Source organism: Engraulis encrasicolus, chromosome 24, assembly GCF_034702125.1.
Source record: "Engraulis encrasicolus isolate BLACKSEA-1 chromosome 24, IST_EnEncr_1.0, whole genome shotgun sequence".
NCBI lineage: Eukaryota > Metazoa > Chordata > Actinopteri > Clupeiformes > Engraulidae > Engraulis > Engraulis encrasicolus.
In genome coordinates this window covers 14602320-14619555 of record NC_085880.1, presented here as the reverse complement: position 1 = coordinate 14619555, position 17236 = coordinate 14602320, and the positions used below count along the sequence as shown (strand labels likewise).

General features: G+C 42.7%; 1 protein-coding gene across 2 annotated transcripts in view; it reads right to left on the bottom strand.

The window, feature by feature from the left end:
• The window catches only part of LOC134441512 (b(0,+)-type amino acid transporter 1-like), a 50334-nt gene that overhangs the window by 30957 nt on the left and 2141 nt on the right, over positions 1 to 17236 (bottom strand). The window contains exons 1-10 of one of the 2 annotated variants that reach the window (XM_063191863.1): positions 16788 to 17187; positions 14214 to 14303; positions 13876 to 14023; positions 12329 to 12571; positions 11756 to 11881; positions 11246 to 11345; positions 10123 to 10167; positions 5395 to 5518; positions 3612 to 3715; positions 2605 to 2701 (exon numbers count right to left, since the gene is read on the bottom strand). In XM_063191863.1, the coding sequence (XP_063047933.1) occupies positions 2605 to 2701; positions 3612 to 3715; positions 5395 to 5518; positions 10123 to 10167; positions 11246 to 11345; positions 11756 to 11881; positions 12329 to 12571; positions 13876 to 14023; positions 14214 to 14303; positions 16788 to 16820 (1110 nt within the window). In that variant the 5' untranslated portion in view covers positions 16821 to 17187. Of the gene's footprint in view, positions 1 to 2604; positions 2702 to 3611; positions 3716 to 5394; positions 5519 to 10122; positions 10168 to 11245; positions 11346 to 11755; positions 11882 to 12328; positions 12572 to 13875; positions 14024 to 14213; positions 14304 to 16787; positions 17188 to 17236 lie in introns of those variants that run through there. The other variant, XM_063191864.1, reaches the window with a different exon arrangement.

The window sequence follows — 17236 nt, the reverse complement described above, 5'->3', positions numbered from 1 at the left end:
GGGACTTTTCCTTTGCCGTTTGTGGGGCCATCTAAAAGAAAGAGAGAGACCAATTATGAATTGTTTTTTATGTGACAAACGTCCAACTTAAATGGTCAGGGATAATGGTAAGGATTTCATGTAGCCTGACGCATTACACCCGACTCTCAATCACACGCACACCACCACCATACACATAAAATATCTTATTACATATAGTAATACCATCCCCCTCCACCACCACCACCCTCACTATCACCCTATTGCACTTTAATAACCTCTTCCTATTCCTGTTTTTGTATAATTGCACTTCAACATCCCATACCCCCCACATAATTACACATAGTTTACTATCGTACAACACAACCCATACCCTGACACTTCTGCATTTCACGCACTCAACTTATGGCATTTACTGCACTTTAACAGCCCCTCCCCCCCACCCCCGACACCCCCCACCCCCCAATTCCCTACAATTTGGTACTACTGCACTTCAACATCCCATAACCCCATCCACATGTCATTTCCAGAACCAACCTGTCTTTTCCACTACCATGGAGGCAGTAGTGGAAATGACGGTTGTGGAAATGACATTTTTTCACTTTCCCTCCAAAATCTCAGGCTAGCTAAGCATTCTATCCATAGTTTTAACCAGAGCATTGCACAATCATATATTACAACAAATACACTTCTAAAAGTCCTGTTTTTATCTTTCCACCATGAAATAAGAGTGGTTTGGAAATGACATACATAAAGTGTCTGATGCGTTTAAGCCATATTTACCTTGATTTATGTTATTTTTCTTACTCCCATGTGGGGAGACCTCTGGCATCAATCCATGGGAATCCTTCTGGAGATTCCGTTGCTGTGGTTACTGAGTAAATAATTCTGAAGCAAGGTGCCTGGGATTGTAGTTTTTTACAGAGTTGTGGAAATGACGCTAAATCCAGGGGACAGGCGTTCAACATGTGAAAAATGTAATATTTTCCAAATATATTTTTTTAATACAATACACATTCACTTAAATGGATCTTAATTAACCACCTTTGCTTGGATTTAACATTAGTTTGCATTTATATCATGATGTTAAACAAGGTCAAAGGTCATACTTATGGCTTGGGGACAGAGGCAAAATGCCTGTAAACACATACAAAATGGTCTATTTTTTTGTAGAAAACAACATAATTTAGTCATAATATTTTTTTTCTAAGTTCACTTTACTGAGTAATAACTGTGGGTGAAATAATATTTAGGGTTTTTTTTTCTTTTAAAACAAATATGGGCCAGGGACATAAAATGTACCATAGTTGGAGAAACACCCACCGGCAGATGTAGGTAGAAACCAGAACGTTGCCTGAGGAATTAATATCTCGCGGTTGGCTTTTTGATCAAGGCTTTAGTTATCAGCTATGCACACTGGCAGTCCGCGTGTCGTTATTGACAGCTGATACATTTTTTTCATAACCTTGCGAGTTGCCAAGGCGAGCCACATGCTGTTCGAGAGCTACGCAATGAGGGCTGTAGAACTTTGTACCGAAAATGTCCATTCAGAAGTTTTGCCAACTTTCTAGACCCTTCTCTGTCAGCTGTCACTGGTTCATGAGAGGGGCAGGGCTTAAAGAGCGCTGACATTTCAAAATAAAAGTAGGCCTAAACGAACGACGTGACGGTCATAAAAGGCAAAAAAAACACAGAAAAAACCCCAATGCCTTAACAAAATTGTCGGGCGATACTGACCTCAATAGTTACCGCGTTAACGTTTCCCAGCCCTAATAAAAATATAATATTCCAAGAAGAGGTGAAAATAAGTGAAAGTCCAATTTTAATATGAACACTGAGGTTGGGGCAGCAAGAGCGCAGCTCCGTCTGCCTCTCCCTCCGAGGTGAGGAGGCGGAGCTGCCCTACGGAGGGCTCCGCCCCAATTTAAACACTAGATGTGAGTGTGTATTCAACAGGATATGTCAGTCAGCCATGTTGTAACTATCATACTGTGTGTTGATTTGGTTTTAATTGGCTGATTTAATTGGCTAACTCTAATTGCAGGTGGGCAGAGACTCTGATTGGCTGATGGAACACTGGAAGGCTCTAATTGGTCCATTTTATTATTGGCAGTTTAGCATGGAGCACCACTCATGGGCATGTTCAACATTCCTGACTGGTTGACCGCAACATGCAAAACGTTCTGCAACAGACTTTTAATTACGTTTGCGACCAAAGATCCAATCTGAAACAATGTTGTCTCTGACAGGGGTGCCTTTCTCGATAGCATCATTGCTAACTAAGCAAACTAGCAATTTACTTTGTTGCAATGCAATTTCCCATTGGCAACCTAGTAAGTTGCTAACTGGTTAGCAACGATGCTGTCAAGAAATTGGATCTTGAACGGCACAATGAATTAATCTGCCTCTTGGATCAAATTTCTGATTGAAGTCATAGTCATATTCAAACATTTCATGCACTTTTTTGATTCCACAATACAAGTTAATATCAATAGGAACAAACTCTGCTGAATAATCTTAGAACTATTGTGACCTGCAAAAACGTCTTGCCATAAGAATACAGCCTCAGGGAAACAGGAAACATTTTTTTCTTCCAATTAACACACACACACAAACAGGACTCACATTGAAGATGAGAGCAGGAGCTGGTGTGTAGTATTTCAGACTGATGTAGGACAGAATCTTAATCATGTGACCCTCTCGCGCAGCTACATACGTCAGCCTGGCAACACACACAAACACACTCATGCAGTCAGACTAACACATCATCACACACTGGGACCCCAGATGTATATTAGCCTGAGGCATACAACACACTCGACTGTTCCAAAGTCAAAGCATTTCTATAGCATTCCTGTGTTCCCAACGCCCTTTGTTCTGTATTCAGCCCCATGTTCCGTATGTTCCACAGCTCTGTATTCCTTATATTCCACAGCTCAATGTGCTCTATGTTCCCACAGCTCTATGATGTCACATCCATATGTTCCTTTGACCTCTATAAGTGGCTATGTTCCCACAGTCCTGTGTTCCCAGAGTTCTACGTTACCACATCGCTATGTTACGGCACCTCTATGTTCCCATAACTCTATAGTATTGGCTCACTCAAAATGTCAAGAATCCCAAGAAACCTGACCTAAAACTCAGGAAAAGTGGACGTGAACATTTGATGACGCAATGTCAGTTCGAGATTTCTCGAGGTTGATCTCAGGCGGAAGTATATAACAACGTTTTCCCGAGCTGACGTTTTCAGTGACAACACACGCATCACCAATATGGCGCCATGCACGCAACTGGCATGTAAACAATATCACAAATGCAAATGTCAACAACACCAGATAATGTCATTCAATTTCAGATGCACATACAGTATGTCAGTAATGCTGGTCTCTGACTGTTTAATTTAGCCTACTTACGCTAAAATGATATGATGAGGATGTGGAGGCTCAAGTGGCGGTGAAAAACCGAAAAGAGAACTGAAACAAAACACGCATGATTCCTGATTGTTCCGGGATCTGTGTCGTTCATGCGCCAAAGCCCAGAACTATGTTGTCACGTGAGTAGTGTCGTCAGCTGTCTCGAGAGGTCCTGAGCCCGTGAAGGTACCATATATTCAGAGAGCTTATGTCACTGACCTGCCGGCGGTGAAGCAGCCCCCATTGGCCGCTCCGATTGTGGAGAAAACGACGAACAGGGGAACCACCCACGACATAGGGTACAGCACACGATCACCAAAAGTCTACACACTCAAACACAGACACACAAACACAAACACGTTATATTAAGAGAGGCACCACCTGAGAAGTAGCACACACACACACACCCTAAAGGCATTGTTATACATATACCAGCCGCAAGTACTTCACCATTAATGATGTTGTCAAACCCTTTACAGTTCCTTCAGCGCCACATTTGCAGTTCTGATCCTGACCTGTGGGCATCACTGTTGTTAGAAAAGGCTCACAGGGCTTGTATTTTTTAAATGCTGTTCTTGAGAGAAACTACATGTTGTATTGGCTTGAGAAATTGTATGTTTTTTAGGCTTAAGAAATTTGTCAAGGCATGAGACTCCTTGTTTTTTCTTTTCAGTATGCTCTTATTATTCTTTTTAGACGAATTATTTACACCACCAAATGATACCAGCACCATAACATGAAACAGGAATAGGCCTAATATATTTTCAAGACATGTCTACTGTTAAGATGTTGAGGTAGGGTCAGTGAGTGAACAGATAGAACGGTACACTGTCATTATTCACACCACACGGGGGGAGACGCTTGACCTCTAACCTATAAAAGGTCAGGGTTCAGGTGTCACAGGTGAAGTGTCCTGGAGGCGAGAGGCTAGTCGCAATGAACGCCGATCAGGCGAGCGTTGGAATAAGTTGGAGAGAGAGCTGGAAGACGAAGCTGGCGGTCGCAAATATAGGTCGCACCAGTCAGCTGCAACTTCGAACGTAGGTCGTGTGACGTCTCCAAATGTGTTACTTTTCTAAGCTTTTGTGGTATTGGATACAATGCTATGTTATGGCTTGTTGGTTTGGGGTGCCTTGAAATTTTTCATGAATTGAAAGGGTGCCCTAGCCTAAAAATAGGTTGAGAAACACTGGGCTAGGCTACTGTAGTCATCTCCTGCTTCTCTTCCCTAATTCCTGTTCACTGCTGGTGGACGTGCGAATGTCCCGATGCGCAACTTCGCACTGCGCCACTATAGGTGCACTGGACTTTATTCCCATCGATCAGCGTTGACGTCCAACGTTGACGTACATCAGTGAGACGTACATCAGTCAGAACTTGTCGTCACAATGTGGGTGGTATTAAACACTGCCCATTTAAAGTCGACCATAAATGTGCATGAGATGATAAGCTTGCACCAGTTTGATCTACTAGCACACCACGTGTGAGGTGAGGGGGGACAGTTGGGGAGGAGGAGCTGAAGTGGTGTACAGTGCAAACTTGTGAAGGGGTGTGAGACAACGCGCCAACACACACGTGAGTGAACTGTTGGCCAACCAGTTCAGGGATGCGTCCCCTCGGACGCGGTATGCAGACAAGCATCAATGGGGATAAGCAACTGCGGGAGTAGCAAAGTCCGTCTGCTGTCACATTAATCCCGCAAATAGTTTGACACCATGTGACATGTCAGCTCTTTGAAATTTGGTATGTTGGACAAGAAATCTAACCTTCATGCAACATTTTCATCCAGAATGCATTGCTGTCTGCATGCGCATGTACTGTAGACGTTGCAGAGTCCCGAATAAGCCTATTTTTTGAGCTCCCGACAGGTGTTACGGTGCTATTTTGGGTCACGTGACGGTACGCGGCATTAGCGAATACGAAGTATAAACACACTCGCGGCAGGTATAACAAAGCCTTAACTCACACGCATACACACACAGACACAGACACCCTAACTCACCACTGCAACGGCAGGCGACTGCAGCAGTTCTGTTGGCGTCATGATGGTGAAATACGCCACGTTGGTGAGAACATAACACCCTGTTACCATGGGGATGGCAATCACAATCGCCAGGGGCATGTTCCTACACACACACACGCACACACACACACACACACACACAGTCATGAGTAAGCGGTTAGGGCGTCAGATTTGTAGTGCAAAGGTTGCCGGTTCAACTCCCGACCCGGTGGGGGGAGTATTTAACCAGTACTCTCCCCCATCCTCCTCCATGACTGAGGTACGCTGAGCATGGTAACGTACCGCTGCACTGCTCCCTAGAGGTGTCATTGGGGGCTGCCCCCTTGCACGGGTGAGGCATAAATGCAATTTTGTGTGTGCAGTGAACACTTGTGTGCTGTGGAGTGCTGTGTCACAATGACAATGGGAGTTGGAGTTTCCCAGTTGGGCTTTCACTTTCACTTTCTTTCACTTCACACACCGTTACCATTAGCCTGTGAAATTGTACGTTATTTAGCTTTATTATATGGTTGTGACGTCATCTGTCGAATGCTCCATTCATTTCAACGGGGCTCCCCAACGTTCGGACGTCTGTTATTTTTCGATAACGGACGGGTTGGTCTATAACAGACCGCTGTCAATGGCAACAAGACTTTTTACTGCTAAAGCGACTTTTCAACAAGACTCTAATCAGCTGCTGTGATAGACAGCACCCGTTGTCCTGGCTACCGCTGTCAATGGCAATAAGACGTTCACTGCTAAAGCCACTGGCTTGTATACAAGTCAGTGGCTAAAGCGAATGTTTCATATCACTCCGCAGGGGGTCCGGTCTTTTGTCACTCTAATCAGCTGCTGTGATAGACAACACCTGTTGTCCTGGCTACCTAGCTGTTGCCTAGCGGTGTTCCACAACGGCACTGTTTTGTTTTGCGCAGCAACAATCTTAACATTAAATAGGTCTAAAGAACTGTCCCCGCCATGTGTGAATCATTTAAGTATATCCATATAATAAGCGGGTTAACTTTCGGCGAGTCGGTCGCTTTGTGGAATAGCAGCACTTCAGAGAGAACAAGACCCCTCCGCTCCGCGTCGGGGTCTAAAGATTCTCTCTGTCGTGCTGCTATTCCACGGTAGCGACCTTCTCGCCGAACGTTAACCCTTACTTAACAAACGGAAGCTTGTCGTTTATTTGAATCAACCCTGTCCAGACCGGGGGGGGGGGGGGGGTGCTAAAAGTGCCCGCACCAACTTTGATATCGTATAACTCCTGAATGACTTAAGCTATGACTACGAAACTTAGTGACTTTTCCTAAAATGAAGTTGGCTACAGTGTGATAGCAAAAGATTAGGTTTATCATTTTTGTTGTTACCATGGCAACGATTTTCTGTCAGATACTTCTGACCAAAAATCACTGATCTGAGTCTCATCAGTGTACCCTCCTTATATCATACTACTTATGGTGTAGTTATTCCATTACATTAACATAACCTTACCAAATATAATATTAGCTTAATTATTTACTATTAAATTTTGCTAATTTATACTAATTTATGCTAATTCGATGACGTCATCGCATTTAAAAATCAAATACCTACTTTTGTCTTTCCCAATGCATATTTCACCTCAATTTTATATCTTCTTTATTTCTCATTGCTTGTGTGTCTTACGTAGATCATGCCCTACAAATTTGGTAATAATGTATCCTGTTGTTGAGGGCTGAGTGCTTGCAGCAATATTATACGAAACTGAAGCCGCTTTGCCATATGTACGACGTGATTTTGTCACGCAATTTTTCACATTTTTTTACATTTTCATTAGCATCAGAAATCCTTGTGTACATTTGAAGTGGTCTGATGCACATAATAACTAAAATTGATGTGCATTACCCAAGTTACTAGATGGAAAACACATTACCGTGACATTTTGGGCAATAAAACCAGGTGGTCATACGCCATTCGGTTCCTAAGTTATGAGGGGGGGAGCTTTACTGGAAACGTACAGGTTATTTAAGAAATATACACACATATATACATAGTTGTCAATAACTCCGAGTAATGTATATCAAATAAGTTGTATACACACAAGCATGACCGATTCAGTATAACAAAATATCCTCAAACTGTAAGCTGGATTGCTGCAAGAAAAGAGTCTCGGCAGGGTTGCCGTGAGATGATGATTGTGTGCCCTTTTCTACCCGAAGACCGCCTTCCCTAAATGGCCCAATTTGGTGGGAAACCGCCCGATCGGGCAAGACCGCTCAACTTCTGGGTCTCTGATAAAACGTTCAGTGGTAGTGAGGGTGATTCCTTTCATGGAGTGATAATATCGACGTTCATAGGCACCGTCTTCATGTCAACATTGGGGGGGGGGGGGGGGGGGGGGATTTTTTTTTTTTTTGGTTGCGTGACGTAAATTTTACCTTTGTGTTTCAGTAGCGCATTTGCACTGCATTTAGCCAGGCCCGTTATTTACTGAGCCTACAGACATTAAGACCGTTAGTAGGCTACTTAGTTGCCATAAAGACGTTTAGGACTAGATATAGGCCTACAATGCAAGCTCGTCGTCAGATTTCAAAGTAGGAAAGTTCTCCAGAGCATCTGAGGAAGATTATTCTCTGCATTTATTTTGAGCAGTGCCGAGGATGCCACATCTTTGGCTCCGATGAAGAAGTGGTAAATTCGAAATGTTAGTTTGACACTGCTCTAAATAAAAGCAGAGAATAATCTTCCAGATGCTCCAGTGGTCTTACCTAGGCTACCTTGAACTCGGCCTTCCCGTGACGCACCAGATTGTGAAGAGCAGTAGCGCGGCACCTTTTCCACGTTGGCAGAATGTTGTCATATCCCACTTAATTAGAGTAACAAACGCGAAAGTGCATGGGCCACATCAAATAGCATGTCGTGCATAGACAACAAACATGCAAGGATTGTTTTTGGGAATTAGATTCTGTTTAGTGCGAACTGCGAATCAAACCTGTCTCAGGATTTAGCGACTAAATCAAATGCAGAGCCGTAGCATCAATGCAGGCAGCCCAATCATTAGGAGCCTATTACAGATAGTCTACGGTAGGCGACATGGGTTGGCATCCAGACATCTTGGTAGGCCTAAGACAAATTAAAATGTCCAAATCATAACACAAACTTTTGACTGCAAATGTTGTCATTTATGTCCATCACATAGCTCCCAAAATCACATATATTGTCCATTGAAGGGTGTCGATTCGAAATATGACATTTAAACGCAATAAAGTACTCAATGTGTTAATCTATTGTCAAAGTTGGATTGGAGAGATGCGTCACTAGAGCATTTGATTGACAGGCGCAGCACAGCTTTACTCCAGTCGCATCTCCTCTGCACCTCTGTGGACTCCCAAATATGAACAGTGTTTGTATGCTGTTAACATTAATATCTTCACCGTGGTAAGTGTTGTGACTTTTTATTGGCAATGCACAAATATTTACTGGAGCCCGACATTTCAAACACCAAACACCTCACACATTGCTTTTAACACAAACAATAGTCCTGTTCCTGAACCACTTAAATCTTGCCTGTGTCATAGTTCCAAAACATTTCGTGTGGTCACTGCATTATGAGAATGATCAAACTCATGTAGCCTAGGCTAGCTGATATTCTCGTCTATAACGGTTGTCGCGGTTGGAAAAAAAAGAAGGAGAAGTTTGGCAAACAGAATTAATTTCAAGTTGTAACTACTCTAACTGTAACTATTCTGAAATCAGTCAAGTTTAGGCCGAGTTCTACTCGCTAGAGATTATTGTGTGGGTTCCTATACTTTCCCTGTTGCGGAGAACTCTAGAGGTAAAAAAGAGAGCTGCAGCCTTTCCCCTTCAGAATTCTTAAAAGGGCCACGTCCCTTTTTTAACAGTCAATGACTGATTCTCTCTCTCTCTCTCTCTCTCTCTCTCTCTCTCTCTCTCTCTCTCTCTCTCTCTCTCTCTCTCTTGTATGAGCATTTTTGTTTAAATGAATGTTTGATAGGCCCATTTTTATGTGTTGCCTATTTTTCATGTACCACTTATGAACAACCTTAAGTTTCAAAATGAACAGTGCTATGACTGTTAATGGTTCTTTAACATGTTTGACACACTTGACAAATAGCCTATTGCTGTGAAAGAGTTCAACATTTTTTTCATTTAGATGCATTTTGGATAAAGGCGATGACACCTGTTCCCGAGAATTAGCCTATACTTTTAGTCATTATTCTGAATTTAGCATATTCTGAATTAGCCATTTTAATAGATTAATCTAGATTAATTTCATGATTACAGTGAGATTAATCTAGATTTTTAAAAAAATAATCTATGCCCACCCCTAATATAAACCCTTCAGATAGAGAAGTTGGAATAGCTAAAGCCTATAGATAATGAAATGGGCATAGCTAAGTAGGCTATAGATAGTAAAACGGGGATAGCAAAAGCCAGTGTTGTGGGGATAGCAAAAGCCAGTGTTGTGGGGATAGCTAAATCCAGTGTTGTGGGGATAGCTAAAGCCAGTGTTGTGGGGATAGCTGAAGCCAGTGTTGTGGGGATAAGTTGGGATAGCTATAGCAGATATGTAGGCCTACAGGTAATGACGCGATACTCATCAGTCCAGTATCCATTCAGATGTAGAGAGTACCGAATAGTCTGTTGAATTGTGTCTATTGGTAGTGATTAGTCTACTGAGTTTTGTCTATTGGTGTGTGAGTGTGTGTCTGTGTACTGTATCACCTGTTCAGGTTTTTCATTTCTTCTGTGATGAAGTTCAGCTGATTCCTGCAATGCACACAAACACACACACACATTCACAGAAAAAATATGCATACTAGATCCAAAGTCCACACCCATAGTAAACATATTGAGGCAAAGTGCAATCTGTGGGCAATGCTCAAAACTCTAGTGAGAGCACTTCCAAGTGTATCAGCCTAAGTAGTCACGCTCAGTGATTGGATACTCTTTGGTGAACTCTGCGTAGTATCCAATCACTGGGCGTCAGTAGTAAAGATATAGGTATACTGATAGGTATAGGTATAGGTATACTGATACACTTGAAAGTGTGCGCACTAGAGTTTTGAGAAATGCCCTGTGTGTATGTACTATGTAGTGTATAATGTGTAGCTTTGTGTTTCTCTGTGTGTGTGTGTGTGTGTGTGTGTGTGTGTGTGTGTGTGTGTGTGTGTGTGTGTGTGTGTGTGTGTGTGTGTGTGTGTGTGTGTTGTATGTTGTATGTGTACCCCTGTGGTCTTTTAGTAGTGTTTTTCCTTTAATTTTTACAATAATTAAAGGTGCACTGTGTAAGATTTTTAGTTGTTTATTTCCAGAATTCATGCTACCCATTCAGTAATGTTACCTTTTTTATGAATACTTACCACCACCATCAAATTCTAAGTATTCATTATGAAAAATTGCACTTTTTATACATGAAAAGGCGGATCTTCTCCATGGTCCACCATTTTGCATTTTCAGAAATAGGGAGAAAAATTAGAATAAATATTCGCACACCACAAAAGCTCACTTGTTGTGATTTAATGTGATAAAAGGCACCTGATGAAGACCTTGCTGGTGGAACGTTGTGCCTTTTTTCACATTAAATAAAGACAAGGGATCTTTTACGGTGTGTGAATATTTATTCTCCTTTTTCTCCTTATGCGCTTTTTGATATTTTGCACCCGCAGCAATTTTTTACTTTGGGATGTGCGCGCACCTCACACTTTTTGAATTTCCAGAAATAGACATTTTTAGCTGCAAAAATGACTGTACTTGGGCTATACTAGAAAATATTAGTTTATTACTTAGTAAAATTTCATGAAAAGAACACACACACACACACACACACACACACACACTCACTCACCATCCTCCGTAGGCCCAGAGCCCGTTGTAGAAGGCCAATCCGATGTCCCCAAACGATGTTCTCGGCCCTTCAAACCCATTACTGAGATTCTGAGTGTTCCCTATGGTATACACAGACACACAATCTTGTCACCAACCAACTTCCTGTACCCTGCTTGTCACAACTCCATGACTCTGGAACAGCCTAGTTGTTATGGCAGTAGACCTGAGTAGTAATGATAATAATAATAATAATAATAATAATAATAATAATAATAATAATAATAATAATAATAATAATAATAATAATAGTAAATAAATACATAAATAATAAGTCAGCAATACATGAAGGCATAGCAGCATGTCTCAGAACTTGCACTTCTCAAGATTTTTGTGTCCTGAGGTCCTGAGAGCGATGTTGCTGAGGGTGCTGGTGAGCGAGGTGTCTGAAAGACACGCACGTGCACACTCACACACGCATTCTCACACACACACACACACACACACACACACACACACACACACACGCTACCTTGAGCCAGTAGGATGATTCCGGCCACTATGATGATGAAGATGATGAGGAGTTTTGCTGCCGTGAAGAAATTCTGGACGTATTTGGCAAGCCGCACACTCAGACAATTCACCAGTGTGATCAGTGCTGAAGACACACACACACAGGCACATACACACACACACGGACGCACAAAAATGCACATACACACATCAGTCAACTCCACTCTACACTACCGAACTCTACTCAATCCACTCTACACTACCCACTCAACTCTACTCTACACTAACTGTACTCTTCCCTTACCAACTCTACCCTGATTAACCCTAGACTATAAAAAAAACTGTTAAAAGAGGTAAAGAAGAGAGCAATGACTGATGATAGAGAGGAGAAGAGAGGTGCGGAGAGGATAGGAGAGGAACAATAGGAAAAGTGGAGAGGGGAGAGAGAGAGGAATGGAGGAGGAGGGAGAGGAGAGAGGATATGAGAAAGAGGGAAGAGGAGGGGACGTGAGAGGAGATGAGATAAGGAAAGACAAGAGTGGAAGACCGAATAGGAGCGGAGAGGAGAGATGAGCTATCAGATGTAACTTACTGATGAAGGCGGCAGCGAGGCTCTTGATGACGAGGCGAGGAGGAGTGCATCCTGGGTAAAAGGGCGTGGCCGCGTACTCGGCACAGCTGAGGGCGATGATGGCGAAGGATGAGGGCCTGATGACCATAATTGTTGTCCAGCAGTACAGGAAACCCAGAACTGGACCAAAGGCCTCCATCAGATACGGGTACTCTCCACCCGACTTAGTAATCATAGTACCCAGCTCAGCATAGCACAGAGCCCCTACACACACACACACACACACACACACACACACACACACACACACACACACACACACACAAACACAGGAACATGCACACATTCACCACATAAGAGCATTCACCTCCTGCTAAAGACCAGCTCTGTGCACCTGTCCTTCCCTCACAGAACCGACAGTTGCTTAATTTTGAGCACGAAAACACGAAAAGAGAGGGTGATATTTTTTTATAGGACTGCAGCGCAAACTGACAGTCAAAAGTCAAATAGCAAATATGAGATATCTACATTTATAGAAGATATAGAAAGGCCTGTCTTTGAAAGTTAGCGATTGAACAATGAACAACCTCTCACATTTGATTAAGATTAATGTGTAGCGAAACTAAGACTACATTGCAAGTAGCCTATCCTATCTGCGCGTCTGTATCTGTTTCTAAGATGAAAATGAATTGCCTGAAGCTTTTAGGGGTGGTGACCTGTATCCCTATATTCAGCCAGCCATATTCAGGGGGATTTTAAATAGAGATGCACCGGATCCAAGATCCGGTTCCGGATCCGGCAGGATAATAGGGTTTTTCCCAGGATCTGGATCCGGTTCCAGGATCCAGGATCCGGTAGCCGAGGCTTTTCAGTCAAAATAGTTTAAGCCAACGTGATAAAAAGGGCCCACGTGTGTGAGTAGGCTATGTGTTTCAACTCTTTCGTAGGATCCAGTATCCGGTTCCGGATCCGGCAGGATCTTAAGCAGTGGATCCGGTATCCGGCAGGATCCTAAAAATCAGGATCCGGTGCATCTCTAATTTTAAACTCACCATGCCAGTCTTCTTTAAAGTGCAATATGTCATCTGCACTTGTATTTTTACAACAATTCCCCTGACAGTTTCATGTATACTTTCTTCCTCAATCAGTGTCTCTTCTTATGCAATGTATTGCTGGGTTTCTTTTTAGGTAATAAAAGAAGCTTCCAACTGATTTAATTAATGCAAGCATTTCCTCCCTGGATGAGTTAGCAATTGAGGGGGTGTGACCAACATAAGACTCTTTTTGTCTTGTTGACATTTCGTTGTAGTATTTATCGATAAAACTTTCCAACTCCTCTAACTCCGCCAGTATGATATATTAGTCGCAATTTAAGCCATATCATTTCATGGACAGCGTCTCGCCCCGCACCGTCAACCTGCCATGCGCACTCCTCAACCTGCCATGCGCCACCTCAATTTGCCATGACTTGGTACATCCTTAAACCCTTTCCGGATGGTGACCATCTGTATATCACACGCACACACACACGCACACACACACGCACACACACACACACACACACTGACCAAGTGTAGCCAGTATTCCGCAGGCGGCCCAAACACACAGGCTGGGTCCCACAGCTCCAGTTCCTTCCAGCACGGCTTTGGGAGAGATGAAGATTCCAGAACCGATCATCGTCCCCACGATCATAGACACAGCACTGAGCAGACCCACCTACACACACACACACACACACACACACACACACACACACACACACGCACACACACACACACACACACACACACACACACACACACACACACACACACACACACACACACAAAGAACTTCAGAGATGACCATACGTACTGTATGGAGAGTTAGAAGACAAATCACAGGCTTGGGGTTTAAAATACGGTACCTCTCTCTGCAGCGCGGTGGCTTTGCCCTCTTTGGGTGTGTCACTCGTGCCATTCTGGACACCGCCCTTCTTTAAACTCTGATCCTCCATCTACATATAGACACGCACGCGCACACACACACACACACACACACAGTTATGATCTTGATCAGAAATGTGCATGCATGCACATATACCGTACACACAATAAGCATTGATCAGTTCCAGAGATTCTGATGTCGTAAAAACCTTTGAGAATTCACATACACTCACACACACACACACACACACACACACGGAAAGCTTGCACATACACAGTGTACTACACAGATGTACTATGCCTTCTTTCAGTATGACACCTGTAAATGAAAACTGCATACAGAATTCATCCATACTTCTACATGCCTGTGAGGTAGACATCACCACACACACAATTTTACGGTAAATCGCTTCCTCTCCACTCACACACAAACACACGCACCCACAACCAGTTTTAAATCACTCTCTCTCCACACATACACACACAGACACACACATCCTTCCACATTTACGTGTATATCATTTATGTAACATTCACTCACATTCACACCCATTCAATCCACAGCCTCCTCGTCCCCTACCCCAGCAACCCCCTTAGCAATGTGTTCTTTGTATCACTTTTGTATATATAGGACAGGCAATAAGTGAATTGCGTACAGGCAGAATAGGTACTTGAAATAAACAGACATGAAAGTAATCTTATCCCTTATCAATGATGTGGGTCAATTAAACTCCAGATAACTCGACACACACACAAATATCCCTGCAACCACCACCTGTAGACGGTCCAACAGACACACAAATATCCCTGCAACCAGCACCTGTAGACGGGTCCACTTACCTGTAGACGTGTTCCAACGAAACCTCCACATACAGAAACACACAATCACAAACTCTAATTCTCTCTCTCTCTCTCTTTCTCTCTCTCTCTCTCTCTCTCTCTCTCTCTCTCTCTCTCTCTGTCACACACACGCGGGCACGCACGCACAGAGAATTTTAAATCATTCTCTGTCTCTACACACACACACACACACCTTTTGATCCTGAGTAAATGACAGCTTGACAGGACAAATGTCACATCCCTGTGTGTGTGTGTGTGTGTGTGTGTGTGTGTGTGTGTGTGTGTGTGTGTGTGTGTGAGAGAGAGAGAGAGAGAGAGAGAGAGAGAGAGAGAGAGAGAGAATGTGCGTGCGTGTGTGAATGTGTGCGTGTGTGTGAGAATGTGTGTGAATGTGTGCGTGTGTGTGTGTGTGTGTGTGTGTGATACAGCACAATAAAAGGTTAATTATTTTCATGTAGTCACAGTATTATAACACAACTAGGTTACAGAGATGACTCAATAATAACCTACATTGCGGAACGTCTTCTGATTGGCTGAGCAGGTGTCTTTTATTCCCCGGTAGCAGGACACCTATGATGTCATGCGGCCGTGCGGGCGTCCAAGTTGCTTCTTTTCTAACTTTCTGGCGAAGTGCCGTTACTAGTTCTATCGCATCTGGTTGTCTAGTCAAGACCGCGTCGTTAGTTCTATCGCATCTGGTTGTCTAGTCAAGACCCCGTTACTAATTCTATCGCATCTGGTTGTCAAGTCAAAAACCCAGTCGTCAATTCTATCGCATTTGGTTGACAAGGTCTTCGGCCTTCAAGGTGTCCCGATATCAATATTCTTATACTTTCTTTGATTCTAATGTTTTCTTTTTTCCTGCTTTTATCCTTTCCACCTTTTCTCATTGTGATGCCTTTATTTTTTCATTTAATTTGCTGTGTTCTTATACTTTCATTTTTTTGTGAAACACATTGAACTACATTTCTGAAATATGCTATACAAATAAAATGGTCTTACCTAAATAGCACAGCACTTCCAGAATAGCCCTGGGCTGTGTTAGATTTTGGATGTTTCCAAAATTCTCTTCTTCAACAAAAATTGAAGGCTGAAAACTCTGCGTTGTGTTTGACTAACTCACTCACAAAAATAAGATAAGTCTTGACGTCTTCGTAATTAAAAGGGTCAAATCAGGATACAATTTATTGTAGAAAAAGTGAGATTACAAAAGGTTAAGAAAAAGTAATGAAATAAAGAAAAATAGAGTGTGAAAAGAAAATGACGAAGTCTTGTGTCGAAGTAAGGTTCTCACTGAACAGCATCCTATATCGCGAACAGGACAAAATGGTGGAACAAGTGTATATAGTCCACCTCTAAATCAGACACGTATACTAAAAGTTGACACGTATATTAAAATTGAGTGTCCTGACACGTATGCTACAGATATTAAAGCATACGCTTTTCCGGTTGGCTTCTGCTGTCTCAGAGGCTGTCTGTAAGTACCCCAAGGTCAGACACAGCAGGCCTAACTATCAACATGCACATTCTTGTGGCAGAGCACAGAAAAACACTCAATATTGAAACCTCCAACAGTGTATGCTAAACCACCTGTTTGTCACTGCAAAGGCAGTATAATTCATCCAAAATTCTAAAGCTGTAATCAGCCGATGGGCCTTAGTACCCTCCTGTAATTTAAAGTAGGCCTTATGTAATGTCAGAAATATAATACCTACCTTGTGGAGTCTGATGTGGACCACGGAATTCATATCCTCTTCATGGGGTTCATACCCAATAGCTGATCTGTAAAACTGGACAATGGGCCTAAGCACCTTTCTCTGCAACTGGTTAGAGTGCTTTCCCTTCACAGAGATGTTTCCTGTTGTATAGATGGGTGTAGGGATGCACTAATTCCAATTAAGTTCTGAAAGTGGGTGTGTAGGGAAAAAAAAATAGTGTGGCACAACCCATGTCGGGTGGCTTTAGCTGGAATCTACTGGTATGCGGGGGGCCATGTCATGGTGAAGCTTAACCAATATAACCCACCAGTACCCATTTCTGTTCCCTTTTCTGTTACATTTCTCATTGACCGATACATGAATGTTTTTTGTTTTTCACTTGGGTGTTATCATTGCCATTATGTTATGTTGTTTCTGGAACCTGTACAAGTCATTGTGAGAGAGAG